At 43.8% G+C, this 15,407-nt stretch overlaps 2 protein-coding genes across 13 annotated transcripts in view; both read right to left on the bottom strand.

Annotated features, from left to right (window-relative positions):
* The window catches only part of UBOX5 (U-box domain containing 5), a 40,044-nt gene extending 25,477 nt beyond the window's left edge, over nucleotides 1-14,567 (bottom strand). For 5 of the 7 annotated variants that reach the window (XM_059705719.1, XM_059705714.1, XM_059705723.1 and 2 more), the window contains exon 1: nucleotides 12,212-12,316. The gene's annotated coding sequence lies outside the window, so the exon portion shown is untranslated. Of the gene's footprint in view, nucleotides 1-11,231; nucleotides 11,276-12,211; nucleotides 12,317-14,448 lie in introns of those variants that run through there. The other 2 variants (XM_059705718.1, XM_059705715.1) reach the window with 2 other exon arrangements.
* FASTKD5 (FAST kinase domains 5) lies at nucleotides 539-14,557 on the bottom strand. Of its 6 annotated transcripts, none has more exons than XM_059705700.1 (3): nucleotides 12,212-12,306; nucleotides 11,232-11,275; nucleotides 539-3,142 (listed from the first exon to the last, which is right to left on the bottom strand). In XM_059705700.1, the coding sequence occupies exon 3, from the start codon at nucleotides 3,103-3,105 to the stop codon at nucleotides 652-654; it is 2,454 nt and encodes an 817-aa protein (XP_059561683.1). In that variant the 5' UTR covers nucleotides 3,106-3,142; nucleotides 11,232-11,275; nucleotides 12,212-12,306; the 3' UTR covers nucleotides 539-651. The 6 variants fall into 6 exon arrangements, with proteins under 6 accessions (XP_059561683.1, XP_059561685.1, XP_059561684.1 ...); XM_059705702.1 differs by lacking the exon at nucleotides 11,232-11,275 and adding an exon at nucleotides 3,587-3,681 and having other exon boundaries at nucleotides 12,212-12,305; XM_059705701.1 differs by lacking the exon at nucleotides 12,212-12,306 and adding an exon at nucleotides 11,936-11,952.
* Nucleotides 14,568-15,407: the final 840 nt, after the last annotated feature.

The raw sequence follows: 15,407 nt of genomic DNA, 5'->3' as shown, positions 1-15,407 counted from the left end.
GCGACGGGTTGTTCTGCCATTTGGTCTATTTGCATATTAGGGTTTTATATACAGAGATTCTTATTTTATAGCAAAGTATATAAAAACCAACTTTTATTATTATTATTTAAATGTTTTTATTAGTTTTAGAGAGGGTAAGGGAGAGGGGGAGAGCAAAACATCAATGAGAGAGAACCATCAATCGGCTTACTCCCGAACACCTCCTACTGGGAATCAAGCCGGCAACCCAGGCACTTGCCCTGATCTGGAATTGAACCAGTGGCCTCTAGGTGCATGGAATAATGCTCAACCAACTGAGCCACATCATCCAGGCCTGAAAACTAATTTTTAAAAATTGGCTTTAGATAATGTCTGACTATGCTTTTATCCTAAATATTCAAAATAACTATGAGATAAGGCTGGTAAACAGAGAAAAATGAGAAATTGAAAATAGGACATTTTAAGACATTTGTTATTTACCTGCACAAATTAGGTTACAATTAATTCACAATAACATATACTACCTTTAATCTGCCATAGACAAGAACACAATTGGGTTTCCTCAACAGATAATTTTATTACAAACCTATATTCTGGCTTTTATAACTGTTTCACAATACCTAGTACAGTGTGTATCTACAGTATTTATACGCAGATATGCCCAAAGGTCCTTCAGAGAGCAGAGGTGAACACTTTCTCATGGAGGAACGCCAGCTTTTCAAAGCGAGTTCGTTTCAGTAGTGGGAGCCATTCCCAGTGGGATAACTCTACCACACGGTACCCAAGCCGATTCAGCTGCCGCCTCTTCATACTGTGCAATCCAAGCAGATCTCTAGAGCCATAGCAATACTGGTTCTTGTTTGTCAACTGAATAGCCAGCTTCACTTGTGGGGCCTGCATACGGGCTGGCGGGCATTGGCCAGCCGTCTCCAGAGCCCCCAGTCTGTCTGCCACATTGTAAAGAGAGGCCTCTGAGGGCATGGCTGCCTTCTTCTCTAATTCCATGGGCTGTTGCCCAGTCTCTGACTCAATTTTCCCCTGGAGATGCCCTCCTGATTTCCCCTTAAGTAGCTGATGCATCAAATCATCTGTAAGACTGATTCCCACATGCTTGAGCCTTAATTTGGCTAATAAATCTTCAGAGGGTATGGCTTCTCTGTTAAATGGCAATGGCTTCATATTAACATCAAGCTGGACCTCTAAGTCAGAAGATCGGGTATGGGGCAAAATCATATGGTGCTTAATGTACTGGGGCCCACCCAACATGGTCTCAAGTAAAAAGAGAGCTTCTAGGAATTCAGGTTTTGAGCACATATCCTTCCTAGCTGCATTCCACAGTATTTCTGACCCCTCTTGCTGAAGGTAAGAACTAAGACGGTTGCCTCTGTAATCTGGACACTCAACGCCAACTGAACCATCAAGAGTATACAGCTCCTTAGTGAGTTCAAACTTAGTTCTCTCCCGAGCTAACCTGACAAACCCTGGACTCAAAGCAAAATTGATGAGCTCAATTGGAAAGTACTCAGAAAATGCCAGGCCCAACAGGCAAGTGAGCAGGTGTTCTGGGTAATGGTTGAACTCAGGCATCTTTCTGTGAATCTCATTTATCAGGCTAGAATAAAACTCTTCTGCATTGGGTGGCTTATAATTCAGAGTTCCAAATGACCACAGAAACTTGGCGACATCTTTACTTCGACAGTATGATACTCTAGGAGGCAAAGAAGCAGCCACAGCATTCATTACCCCTTCATCTAGGAAACGTAAGGCAGAGCAGGCAAGAGTCAAGTGCATGACACCCTGAACTCCCAGGGAAGGAATTCGTTGAGGAGCAATCTGCCCAAATTGCTTCATGAAATTTACATGATCCACATGAGTGAAACGGAACATTTTAAGAATGTTTACCAAGGCATAACTACTCAGGTGCTGCATATCAGCACACACCAAGTCTCCAATTTTCCGCATGACAAATTCTGAGAGACCACTACTTGATTTAAAGAACCCCAAACAGATTGCACCAGCCTCCTCTATATTGATAAAATCTATATACTTGAGGATCAATGATTCCAGTTTTTGCATTAGGTCCTGGGGTACCTGACGACTTTCACCTATAATATAAATCAAGTGAATCAGCTGAGACAAGGATAGGTCGTTCCAGTGCAAATTAAGGTAACTAAAAAAGATTTTTAAAAACCGAGGTACTCTGCGGCCCAAGTATCGCCAGAGATCAGCAACCATGAGTAGTTGATCCAGACTCATATCCCATACTTTATGGCAAAATCTGGTTTCATACGCATCTAGCATTGCGTGGGAGTGAGGGATTCCTAAACTGACAAATGCTTTTAAAATATTGATCAGATCTAGGGTATCAAAGAGCTGTATGTTTTTCACACTCAGCTGGCAGAGTAATGCAAATTTGGCACTAGACAGCAAAACAGGATGTTGTTCTGCAGGCATAGAACTCAGCTTACAGAAATAATCGACAATGATTTTAGGCTGGAGATTATCTTGATAAACTGTGACTTTGTGCAAAATTAGTTCACCTTCTGAAACAGATAGGGGCTGACAAGGCTCAGATTTGTTATAGCTGTGAAGCTGGTACTCTGGTCTTAGCTGTAGGAAAACTCGGGGGTCTTCAAAGGAATCAAAAGCTTCTACATCCTCTTCATCAACTTTCATGGCCCTAGGTGAGCCCAGTTTCCACGTGCTGGCTTTAGAGGCAGAAGCCCTGCTGAATTCCAAACCTAGGAGGGCACTGCTGCTTGTCAGGATCCTCTGAGAAGAGGAGGTGCTACAAATGTTCTCAACTTTTTTGGCAGGATGGCAGAGATTACTGTGTTCTGGAGGGTCCTGTCCCCTGTGCCGTGTGGAGCTTCCCACATTCCAATATGCCACACTTTGGGTTGCACTGTAGGCAAAAGGACTGCAAAATACTCGATTTCCTAACGGTTTTAATAACTTAAGAGTGGCTGCCATTCTGGTGTCAATACTGATCGTTTTGACAGTCAGAACACAATCCTCACAGGTCTGACCGGGCAATTTCTTGTTTATATGGTGCTTGATTAGAGCTGGACAGGAAGGCGTTCCACAGAAACTGCCTGGAAATCTTCGGCATATCATAAGAGTCATGGATCACAAATGACTGGGCCAGAATTGGTGCCAGATACTGAAAAAAGGATAGATGAAGAATAAGTGGCTTCCACCTATCACAATATCAACATTCACACATTATACATAATGGGCTAAAACTTTGCTGTCCACTTAAAAACAACACTAGTGAATGCCCAAACCACAAGACAGCATACATCAAGGATAAATTCTGTGACTTGCATAAAGATACAAGAAAACCTCAAAATCAGGGTACTATTAGGCAGTTCTCCAGAATGCTGCTCAGTCCAGACTTCCTTCTGTACCTCCTCTGACCTTTACACTTCCTTTATGGTAAATGTAGTGATGGTCAGAGAAGAGAGAGTTGCTCTGCTAACTTCCAACAGGAAGAAAAGCTAATTTTCAAAAAGGAAACTGGAGCCGTAACTGGTTTGGCTTAGTGATAGTCAGACTGCAAACTGAAGGATTGGTCCCAGGTTCAATTCCGGTCAAGGGTACTAACCTTGGTTGCAGGCTTAATCCCGGCCTGACTGGGGCCATGTGGAAGGCAACCAATCACATAGATGTTTCTGTCTGTCTCCTTCCCTCTCACTCTCTCTAAAAATCAATGGAAAATTATCCTTGGGTGAGGATTAACTTTTAAAAATTAAAAAAATAACAACTGGGAACAAAAGTGAGCAACCCATTCCATCTCTGTGATATCAATGAATAAAAGACCCATGGTGAGAATAAAAAAGTTGGTAAAAGCTGCTATGCATATACCAAAAGTAAAAAGAGGGTTTGGGGTATAAAGTTTACTTACTTACATTCAAAATAACCCTCCCTATTCCCAAAGTACAAAACTTTTTCAAAATATATTTTTATTGATTTTAGAGAGGAAGGAAGAGGGAGACAGAAACATCAATGATGAGAGAGAATTAGTGATCAGTGACTCCTGCACCCCACCTGGAGATCAAGCCCTCAATCCAGGCATATGCCCTGACCAGGAATCAAACCATGACCTCCTGGTTCATGGGTTGACAATCAACCACTGAGCCACACCAGCTGGGCAACTCTTGCTTTCTCTAAACGCTTGTCTTTCCTTCCGCTTAAGAAATGCCAAAGCCTGACAAGCAAAATCCAGGGAGCCCTGAGCTGCCAAAATATGGACCAGATAGGGCGGGTGTTGCAGAAAATCCCTTGAGGGTTCTGATGGAAGCAGAACGACTTTCTGAAATGCCTGCCCACCTCCCATCAGCCCCTTCCTTCCAGAGCTCACAGGGTGGTTTAGTGGCTTTGTTCAGGTCAGTCAGCTAGAAAGGCTTCTCTGGATGGCAGGAATGTGTGCTTCCAATTTCTTTGTGAAGCAGAGCAGAATTACTTCACATGAAATCATTATACATGTGGTTCTCTACTGTGGCCTGTGGACCCATTCTGCACACCAAGTTTCAATCTATGGGTTCAGATGCCACAGACCAGGTATCAGCAAACTATGGCTCAAATCTAGCCTTCCACCTATTTTTGTAAGTAAAGTATTATTATCTGAACATAGTAAGGGTCATTCATTATTGTTGATAACTATTTCTTTTCTCTATAAGAGCAAAATTGAGCCATTGTGGCAGAAAATATATGGCCTGCAAAGCATAAAATATTTACTATTTTTTCCTTTACATAAAGTTTATTCCTACAAATGCAAGTGGCAAACTTTTTAAAAATTAGAAAAAATTAGGAAAATTATACTTAAATTTTATATTTTCCTTTAATATTTAGATGATAATTGAAGATTTATGCCTCAAAACAGTCACTAGGAATCTCAATTAATACTGCAGCACAGGCATGGTGGAAACAAAAGAGAGAGCAAGTAATGGGACTCTCCAGTTGACTGAACAGGGCTTTTAAGACGACCTGTTTTGGCCCGACCAGCATGGCTCAGTGGTTGAGCGTTGACCTGTGAACCAGGAGGTCACGGTTCAATTCCCAGTCAGGGCACATGACCAAGTTGTGGGCTCGATCTCCAGTGTGGGGCATGTAGGAGGCAGCCAATCAATGATTCTCTCTTATCACTGATGATTCTATCTTTCTCCCCATCTCCCTTACTGTCTGAAATCAATAAAAAATATATTAAAAAAAAAAAAAAGAAGACGACCTGTTTTGGACCCTGGAACGTAAATTTAGTCCAATACAATGTGCAACTAAAGTCATAAACTATTCATATCTGTAGTCCTTCATCTCATCTTGGGAACTAGAACTAAAGAAATAACTTAAAAAAAAAAAAAGACAAAATGTTTTTTTACAAAAATAGCTGTGCTATCTAAACAAAAAACTGTAAAAAACACACACACACACACACACACAAAAAAAAAACAAATGTTCATCCAGAAGGAGGAGGCTGGTTTACAGAATAACTGTGTAGCAGGCATCACAGTACATACACAGTACATAAAAAAGTACATACAAATATCAGTGGAACAAACAGAACACAAATGAGTGCCATCACCTAAAATACACTGCTTCTTTGTGAGAAGAGACTTTGTTATATCTTTGCTAAATTAACTTTTCCCCCCACTTTGGGGGATTAAAAGTGATAATACAGAAGAATATATGGATTAACTTAACTAATACCTTTATAAATTATAATTTAAAAAGTGCATTTAGACAGAAAAAAACCAAGATGGCGGCATAGGTTAACGCCGGAGATTGCTGCCTCGAACAACCACTTCAAAAAACAACTAAAGACAGAACGGACATCATCCAGAACCACAGGAAGGCTGGCTGAGTGGAAATTCTACAACTAGGAGGAAAGAGAATATCATACCCAGACTCAGAGGAGGCGCAGTGCTGAAGTGAAATACTCAGGTGCGGAGTGCGCGCGCAGAGCGGGCTGGCGGCAGAGGGCACGGTTGTTGTTTTCAATCGGGAAGGAGTTTCAGACTCTGAGCTCCAGATCTGGGCGAGTCTCTGGGGACCCAGACTCAAACGGGAGAAGCGGGACTGTCTGGCTTCGGTAGGAAATCGAAGGCAGCTTTCTCTCCGAGGTTTGCAGCGGTTGCTGGGACTCTGTGAGGCAGAGCCCCTAGGGACGGAACTGAGAGCAGCCATAACTGCTTGCTCCGCCCGCCCTGTAGATCCCCAGGGACCCGCCACGCCGCCCAAGCCCTGCGCAGAGCCATTTGCTGAATAGCCTCAGGCAAATGCTAGATTAGCACCGCCCTAGAGATCCAGCACAGAAGTTCTCCCACTGCAGACACAGCTGACTCTCATAGCCAGTTAGCCTGGAGGTCAAATCACCCCGGGTATTGCCGACAACAATCAAGGCTTAACTACAACAAGACTGCGCACAAAGACCACTAGAGGGTGCACCAAGAAAGCATAAAAAATGCAGAGACGCCGAAACCGGTTTGGCTCAGTGGATAGAGCGTCGGCCTGCGGACTGAAGGGTCCCGGGTTCGATTCCGGTCAAGGGCATGTACCTGGGTTGCGGCACATCCCCAGTAGGAGATGTGCAGGAGGCAGCTGGTCGATGTTTCTCTCTCATCGATGTTTCTAACTCTCTATCTCTCTCCCTTTCTCTCTGTGAAAAATCAATAAAATATATATTAAAAAAAAAAATGCAGAGACAAAGAAACAGGACAAAATTGTCCATGGAGGATATAGAGTTCAGAACCACACTTTTAAGGTCTCTCAAGAACTGTCTAGAAGCCGCCGATAAATGTAGTGAGATCCTTAAGAAATCTAATGAGACCCTCGATGTTGTGATAAAGAACCAACTAGAAATTAAGCATACACTGACTGAAATAAAGAATATTATACAGACACCCAACAGCAGACCAGAGGAGCGCAAGAATCAAGTCAAAGAGTCGAAATGCAAAGAAGCAAAAAACACCCAACTGGAAAAGCAAAATGAAAAAAGAATGCGAAAATACGAAGATAGTGTAAGGAGCCTCTGGGACAGCTTTAAGCGTACCAACATCAGAATTATAGGGGTGCCAGAAGATGAAAGAGAGCAAGATATTGAAAACCTATTTGAAGAAATAATGACAGAAAACTTCCCCTACCTGGTGAAAGAAATAGACTTACAGGTCCAGGAAGCGCAGAGAACCCCAAACAAAAGGAATCCAAAGAGGACCACACCAAGACACATCATAATTAAAATGCCAAGAGCAAAAGACAAAGAGAGAATCTTAAAAGCAGCAAGAGAAAGAAACTCAGTTACCTACAAGGGAATACCCATACGACTGTCAGCTGATTTCTCAACAGAAACTTTGCAGGCCAGAAGGGAATAGCAAGAAATATTCAAAGTGATGAATACCAAGAACCTACAACCAAGATTACTTTATCCAGCAAAGCTATCATTCAGAACTGAAGGTCAGATAAAGAGCTTCACAGATAAGGAAAAGCTAAAGGAGTTCATCACCACCAAACCAGTATTATATGAAATGCTGAAAGGTATCCTTTAAGAAGAGGAAGAAGAAGAAAAAGGTAAAGATACAAATTATGAACAACAAACATGCATCTATCAACAAGTGAATCTAAGAATCAAGTGAATAAATAATCTGGTGACCATAATAGAATCAGAGACATAGAAAGGGAATGGACTGACTATTCTTGTGGGGGAAAGGGGTGTGGGAGATGGGGGAAGAGACTGGACAAAAATCGTGCACCTATGGATGAGGACAGTGGGTGGGGAGTGAGGGCAGAGGGTGGGGCGGGAACTGGGAGGAGGGGAGTTATGGGGGGAAAAAAGAGAAACAAATGTAATAATCTGAACAATAAAGATTTAATTTAAAAAAAAGTGCATTTAGCTCTGACGGTTTGGTTCAGTGGATAGAGCATCAGCCTGCAGACTGAAGGGTCCCAGGTTCGATTCCAGTCAAGGGCATGTACCTTGGTTGTGGGCACATCCCCAGTGGGAGGTGTGCAGGAGGCAGCTGATCGATGTTTCTCTCTCATCGATGTTTCTAGCTCTCTATCCCTCTCCCTTCCTCTCTGTAAAAAAGTCAATAAAAATATTTTTTTTAAAGTGCATTTAAATTACTTCAATTAATACTACCTAACAATACTTAATAAAATTACTATGCATGGTCTTCAAAGTAACTAGAGTCATTTCCTAGAACATCAATGTCTGACTGGTGTACATCCCATGTTTTGAATTAATGTGGCACTTTTTTCATTTTTAAAAATGCAAGCAAAGTCCTAATATGGAAAAAAGAGCCACACTTTTCTTAGGGCTTCCTCTGTGCCAAGCATTTTATGAGCTATTTTATCTGCATTGATTCCAATCCTTATAACATTTCTGTAAGGTAGGTTTTATCATCTCCCTATTGTTGATGAGGAAAAGAGGACTTCACAAGATTAAGAAATCTGCCAAAGGTTACACAGCCAAGGCACACAGTGGATTTGACATCAAGGATTGTCTGATTCATTCCAAAGCTAACACTGCTGGTATACTGGAAAGACAAAAGAGGAGTCAAATTTCAGACAGGGAAGTAGGGAAGACACTGAACAATCTCTAGGATGCCAGAGAGCTAGAGGATTAGAGCCTGATGAGGTCAAAAGCCCCACCCACCTTTAATGGTCTGGGATCCTAACTATCACTATGGTTAGATTATACTACTCACAAAAAGAACAAAGAAAAGACCTCAAAGAGGGAAATCCATATAAAGGTGAGTGTTTACAAGATGCCCCAGTATCAAAGCAAAGAGGTCACATTTGAAGACCTGAAAGTTGGAAAGAGAGATATGCGATCCAGAATTTAGAGTTCAGCATAGGAGAGAAGCAAAGGAAAACCCCAGGATAAAGATGAAAAAATATTCCAGGACGCCCTAACCCAGTGGTTCTCAACCTTCCTAATGCCACGACCCTTTAATACAGTTCCTCATGTTGTGGGGACCCCCAACCATAAAATTATTTTCGTTGCTACTTCATAACTGTAATTTTGCTACTGTTATGAATCGTAATGTAAATATCTGATATGCAGGATGTATTTTCATTGTTACAAATTGAACATAACTAAAGCATAGTGATTAATCACAAAAACAATATGTAAATTATATATGTGTTTTCCGATGGTCTTAGGCAACCCCTGTGAAAGGGTCATTCGACCCCCAAAGGGGTCACGATCCACAGGTTGAGAACCGCTGCCCTAACCGTTTTGGCTCAGTGGATAGAGCGTTGGCCTGAGGACTAAACGGTCCTGGTTTCAATTCCGGTCAAGGGCATGTACCTCAGTTGCAGGCTCCTCCCCTGGCCGGGCCCTGGTCCGGGTGGGTGCAGGAGGTAACCACTACATCAATATTTCTCTCTGTCTTTTCCTCTCTTTCACTCTCTCTAAAAATCAGTGGAAAAATATCCTCAGGCGAGGTTTTAAAAATAAAAAAGATTCTAGGACTAGAACTGTGAGCAGACATAAAGAGTAAGCAGTTCATGCTGGAGGAGATGGTTATTACCAGGGAAAGCAGATTTACACTTCTAACTGATAATCTGAGGTAAGGAGACAGAAAACCCAATCAATTAGCAATAACAAAAATTAACTCCAGGAAAACAAAAAAGTTGTATAAAATTAAAAAAATGGTATAGTATATTCCCTGCTCAACTGTAAATAATATTTACATAATCTTATTAATATAAACCTTGAATATCAACCTAACTAAAAATTTTGAGTAAACTGGCCCTGGCCAAGTAGCTCAGTTGGTTAGAGCGTCTTCCCGACTGATTGCTGGTTTGATCTCCGGTCAGGATATATAAGAATCAACCATTGCCCTGGCTGGTGTTGCTCAGGGAGCATTGTCCTGTGCACCAAAAGGTCACGGGTTTGATTTCTGGTCAAGGTCATGTACCTGGATTGCAGGTTTCATCCCCAGCCCTAGTCAAGGCACTTGAGGGAAGCAACCAATCAATGTGTCTCTCTCACATTGATGTTTCTCTCTTTCCCCCCCTCTCCCTTTTCCATTCTCTCTAAAAAAAAAAAAAAAAAAATCAATGGCCCAGCCGGCATGGCTCAGTTGTTGAGTGTCAACCTATGAACTAGGAGGTCACAGTTTGATTCCAGGTCAGGGCACATGCCTGGGTTGCAGGTTCATCCCCAGTATGGGGCATGCAGGAGGTAGCCGATCAATGGTTCTCTCTCATTCATGTTTCTATCTTTCTTTCTATCTCTCTCTCCTTCTCCCTCTCCTTTCCTCTCTGAAATCAATAAAAATATTTAAAAGAAAAAGTCAATGGAAAAAATATTCTCGGGTGAGGATTAACAAAAAACAAATAGAATAAACCAATGAATGTAGAAATAAATGGAACAAATCAATTTCTCTCTCTCTCTCTCTCTCTCTCTCTCTCTCTCTCTCTCTCTAATCTATAAATATTTTTAAAAATATGGGCAAACTAGCCCTGGCTGGTTTGGCTCAGTGGATAGAGTGTCAGCCTATGGACTGAAGGGTCCCAGGTTCAATTCCGGCCAAGGGCACACGTGCAGAGTTCGAGCTCAGTCCCCAGTGGGGGGCGTGCAAGAGGCAGCCAATCAATGATTCTCTCTCATCATTGATGTTTCGATCTCTCCTCTCCCTTCCTCTCTGAAATCAATAAAAATATATTTAAAAAGAAATATGAGCAAACTATATTCAGAAGATAAAGGGAGGTGAAGATGATTAGGGAAAGTGGGTAGTGATACAAGAGACCTAGAGCCTCAATAAAGAAGTAAAGAGATTTTTATAGCTATTGATTTGATCTCCTAGAAATAAAAAAAAAGCAACACAAATATCTTATTCAGAAATATACTGATAAATGCCAAAAGAAACAGACACATAGTTGAGAGTGCCTCTAGGAAACAAAAATAAAGGGAGAGAAAGAGGAAATTACTATTTAGTGTTATAAACTCTATTGAATTATTTGACTGTGTAAACCATATCCATGTATAACTGACAAAATTTAAATTTACAAAATGCATGTGCTAACAGGAGATTAAGGTATTATTAATCAAGAAGACAATCAGTGAACAGAGAAAGTAACCTTAATATTCAAGGAAAATGTTGAAAAGTTATTCCCAGTGCAAGCACTTTTTACTGTTTTTAGAACTTCTTTATGGATGCCCACAAAATGGGCAGAAATGATAACAAAATAATCTTAGAGGCATGCAGAGCCAAACTGCAAATAACAAACAAACAGTAGCTACTTACTTTTTCATCACAGAACTTTTAGTGTTAAGTGCATAGACACCATCCTATATAATAGAGATAATATGCAAATTAACCCTCACACCCTCACAAGATGGCTGCCTATGACCAGGCCGGCAGGGGGGTTAGTGAGGGACCAAACAACTGAACAAGCAGGCTGCGTGGGGCGACCAGGCCAGCGGGGGGGGGGGGAGACAGTTAGGGGCAACCAGGCCAGCATGCAGAGGCAGTGAGGGGCGACCAGGCCAGCGGGGGGGGGGCAGTTAGGGGCAACCAGGCCAGCATGCAGAGGCAGTGAGGGGCGATCAGGCTGGTGCGGGGGGGAGGGCAGTTAGGGGCAACCAGGCAGGTGAGTGATTAGGAGCCAGCAGTCCAGGATTATGAGAGGGATGTCCGACTGCCCATTTAGGCCCGATCCCCGGGATAGGCCTAAACCGGCAGTTGGACATCCCCCGAGGGGTCCCGGATCGGAGAGGGTGCAGGCTGGGCTGAGGGGACCCCTCCCCGCCCCCCATGCATGGATTTCATGCACCAGCCTCTAGTATATACAGGTATGAAATGTAACCACTTTGGAAGCTGGGTCTCAAATACTGCAGAAAAGGAAAGAAGTACTAGATATAGAACAACAAAGCAAAATGTGGGGAGAAAAAGAGGTAAGGATGTGTTACCCAGGTAGAGAACACACAGCTGAGTTAGTTCCTCCTTACTCAAGGACTCCCAGAGAATCCATCAGAAAGCTGAGAACACCATGAGGTGCCCAATAACTCCTGATGCCTCTATGAAGATTCAAAGATATATGGCATCATTTCACAAAGCCCCTTTCCTAGTTTAAGTGCCCCTAGTATACCCTGCTCCCTACCTCCTCTTTAGGGGTTCTTATTAACCAGGGTGGAACCTCAGAGACCCCTGGAGCATGGCTGTTCTGAAGAGCACTGCCCAAATCACCCTGAATCGTGTGATTTCATAGGAGTGAGGAATCTTACCTTTCTGCCTTCCAGGTACAGGTCTGAGCAAGGCCGAATAGCTTCATTTTAAACTATAGTCCAGAAGTTAGAGAGCCAGGAGGAAGAAGGCAGCCATGCTAACTGTAGATTAAGTATATAACACCCTCAGCATTTTCAATTTACCAGTTATCAGATCTCATCCCTTAATTCTGATTTCTGATCTTTCTGCTAGAAAGGTTTAAACCTCTTATATCCTGATAAAATTGCCACAAATAAATGGATACTTCAAAACCCATTCTTACCTTAGCAAATAATGTATTGGGCAACCCTAAGAATTAAAACAACTAACTTTTTCTAGGTGCTGGAGTCTCCTGATCGGTTTACAAAGCTTTAAGCCCGTGGTGAGAGTTTAGAGGCTGACGGTATGGACCCCTAGCTGTTAATACAGATGCTAACTGGGCTAGACTCTTCTACGCTTAGTTCCACACAGGAAAACAGCTTACAGGAAGGTGAAGCACTAGTGTAAACCAAAACCTAGTCTAACGGCCTATCCCCGCTACTTCATTCTAGGTTCCATGCTTATGGGCGAGAAAACAGCACATCACAATAATCTATGAAACTCTTTTAGCGTTCATAGCCTTCTCCTCCCCTTCTAAAACTACCTTTTCTCTATCAGAATGACAAGAAGGGCCTGGGTAGATATAGTCTGGCAAGGCCCCACAGATAATTCTGCTAGAGTCACTGCTCTTAAAGGGTCCGATAAGACTCGTCGTTAAAAAATCTCACTGTAACAAAAAGCAGAAACTCATGTTCTCTCAGCCCATCTGAATGGGACTAGTAGAGAAATGGCAAAACCCCTGCAGGTGGAGAGAAGTAGCTGTACCCAGTTATGTGGACAAATCCCCAAATAAATGGTCCAAATACCTATCAGTGTTAACTCCATCAAACACTTGATTTTAAATCGGTTTTCCTAAATTTGCAAGGCTGCACAACACGGTATTTCAGGCAAGTGAAGGGGGAACTTCAAACTTCTTTAATATCCAAGTTGACTGACTTACATGATGAATGACAAGGCCGTACTGGGGAATAGAAAAATAAATCCAAAATGAAAGTAAGAGAAAGAAAAGTAAGCCAATGAATTGGGAAGAAAGGCAAACTGACAGATTAGACCTGCTAACTGACAAAGGCCTCACTCTCCCAGTTGTACTATACATGGCACTGAGTCTCCAGGGTTTTGTTTTCTTGTTGTTTTTTAGGAAAAAAGTGGAGTCGGCCCTCAGCCCCCCTGGGAAAGGGACCAAGTCCGCGGCCACCCACCCCCGGGTCCGGGGGGTCTCCCTCCTTCCCAGCCCCGGGCCCAAAGGCCCCGGTTCTGGTTTCATTTTGCTCTATCTGGCAGTAGTACACTCATCCCAGCGCCATTCGGAGCAGCGAGTTGCAGAATCTAGTTCTGGAAAGGTAGCTGTTACAACTACTCAAAGTACCGAAAACATGCATTCATATTACAGCAGCAACACATGCTCAAGCATGAAACATGAGCTGCGCTGGTGCTAAAGACCCTGGCGACCAGCTCCACGGATGAGCACCGTCCGAGCATCTACAGCGAGCGCGCAGCGAACAATCACCTCGGCAGAACCTAACTGCATAGACAGGGCCCAAAGCTTCCTGCGTCAGGGCGGGAGAGCCGTGTCAGGGTTTGTACATGACGAGAAAAGGTAATCACTTGTCTTACCCCTGGAGAGAGAAAGGGAGTGGGGCATCCATGCTATCCTTAGGTAGGCTTGTGCAACCAGAAACTTAAAACAAAAAAACACAGCACAACAAAACACCGTTTGCTATTTATTGAAGACTCACCCCATCCCAGCTACTAAGCAAAATACTGCTCAAAGTGTGGCCCGAGGAACAGCAGCATCAGCCTCACCAGGCCCCACCCGACCTACAAAATCGGAATCTTCAAGATGCCTACGTGAGACGAGGTGCGTCTCGCTACACTGTCACCACAGGTCTGGGAGACAAGTACTGTTATTATCTCTGGCTCACAGCTGAGAAACACAGGTTCGGGTAAGCCGCTCGCAAGGTCACAGAGCTCCGGAGTGGCTGGGGTCGCCAAGGTTCTCTCTAGAGCCGGGCCTGTGAGAAGCGCCCGGCACACGGACGGAGAAGTGCAGAGGCACGGCCTTGGCGCGCGGGCCCTGGGCGGGCCAGGAGGGGCGGGCCACGGACCAGGTTTGCACGGAGAGGCCGGTGCGACCTTCTACCCAGCCGCCGCCACTCACCTGGGCCCGGCCAGCGCGGACACCACAATTACAGATCACAGATCCCGCGGAGCGCGGCAACTCGGCGACTCCTCCAGGTACACCTGGTCCGCACAGCCCCACTTCCGGCCAACTGCCCGCTACTTCCGGCTGATGCGCGAAGGACGGGTGCCACCGAGGCTCAAAACTCTTGTAGCGTTTTTCAAGGACGTTTTCCACTAAAGGACGATGTTGAGGAATTGGGGGGGGGGGGCGGGGGCGGGGATTGGGGGATATAGAACTTGGCTGGTGCTAAAGAACTTGGCTACCAGCTTCACGGGATAAACCAAAGACACACCACTCTGGAAGTAATTTAATAGCCAAGGCACAGGTTCGAATCCCGACCACTCAGCGGTTCTCAACCTGTGGGTCGCGACCCCTTTGGCGGTCGAACGACCCTTTCACAGGGGTTGCCTAAGACCATCCTGCATATCAGATATTTTCATTACGATTCATAACAGTAGCAACATTACAATTATGAAGTAGCAACGAAAATAATTTTATGGTTGGGTCACAACATGAGAAACTATTTAAAGGGCCAGAAGGTTGAGAACCAGTGCACCACTCCTCAGGGTGTTATCACCTTGGGAAAATCACATAAACTCTCTAAGCCTAGTTTCTTGTCTGTACAATGAGGATAATCATACATTTAAAAGAAATGTAATCATAAAGTTCTCCCAAGAGAAGATTTAGTGATGGCTAGATGGAGAAATGGATGAGGAGCTGGAGCTTGAAGAGGCCGGTACTATGATGGAGGAGCCAGGGTGATCCTCCACCTTCCTAAGTAGAAGGCTCATACCTGAGATGGTATGGGAAAAACTAAGCAAGGAAGAGGCTCCACTGAGAGCTTTCAGGTGGGCCTGGCCCTAGACAGCCTTTCCTAGGGCACTGGAGAGCTGCTGGTCAGGATCATCATACCTTGTCAGTGCCTTGGCTGCTCG

This window comes from Myotis daubentonii, chromosome 8 (genome assembly GCF_963259705.1).
Source record: "Myotis daubentonii chromosome 8, mMyoDau2.1, whole genome shotgun sequence".
In the NCBI taxonomy this organism is placed as follows: Eukaryota; Metazoa; Chordata; class Mammalia; order Chiroptera; family Vespertilionidae; genus Myotis; species Myotis daubentonii.
The sequence above is the reverse complement of the archived record's forward strand: the minus strand, read 5'-3'. Positions and strand labels throughout refer to the sequence as shown.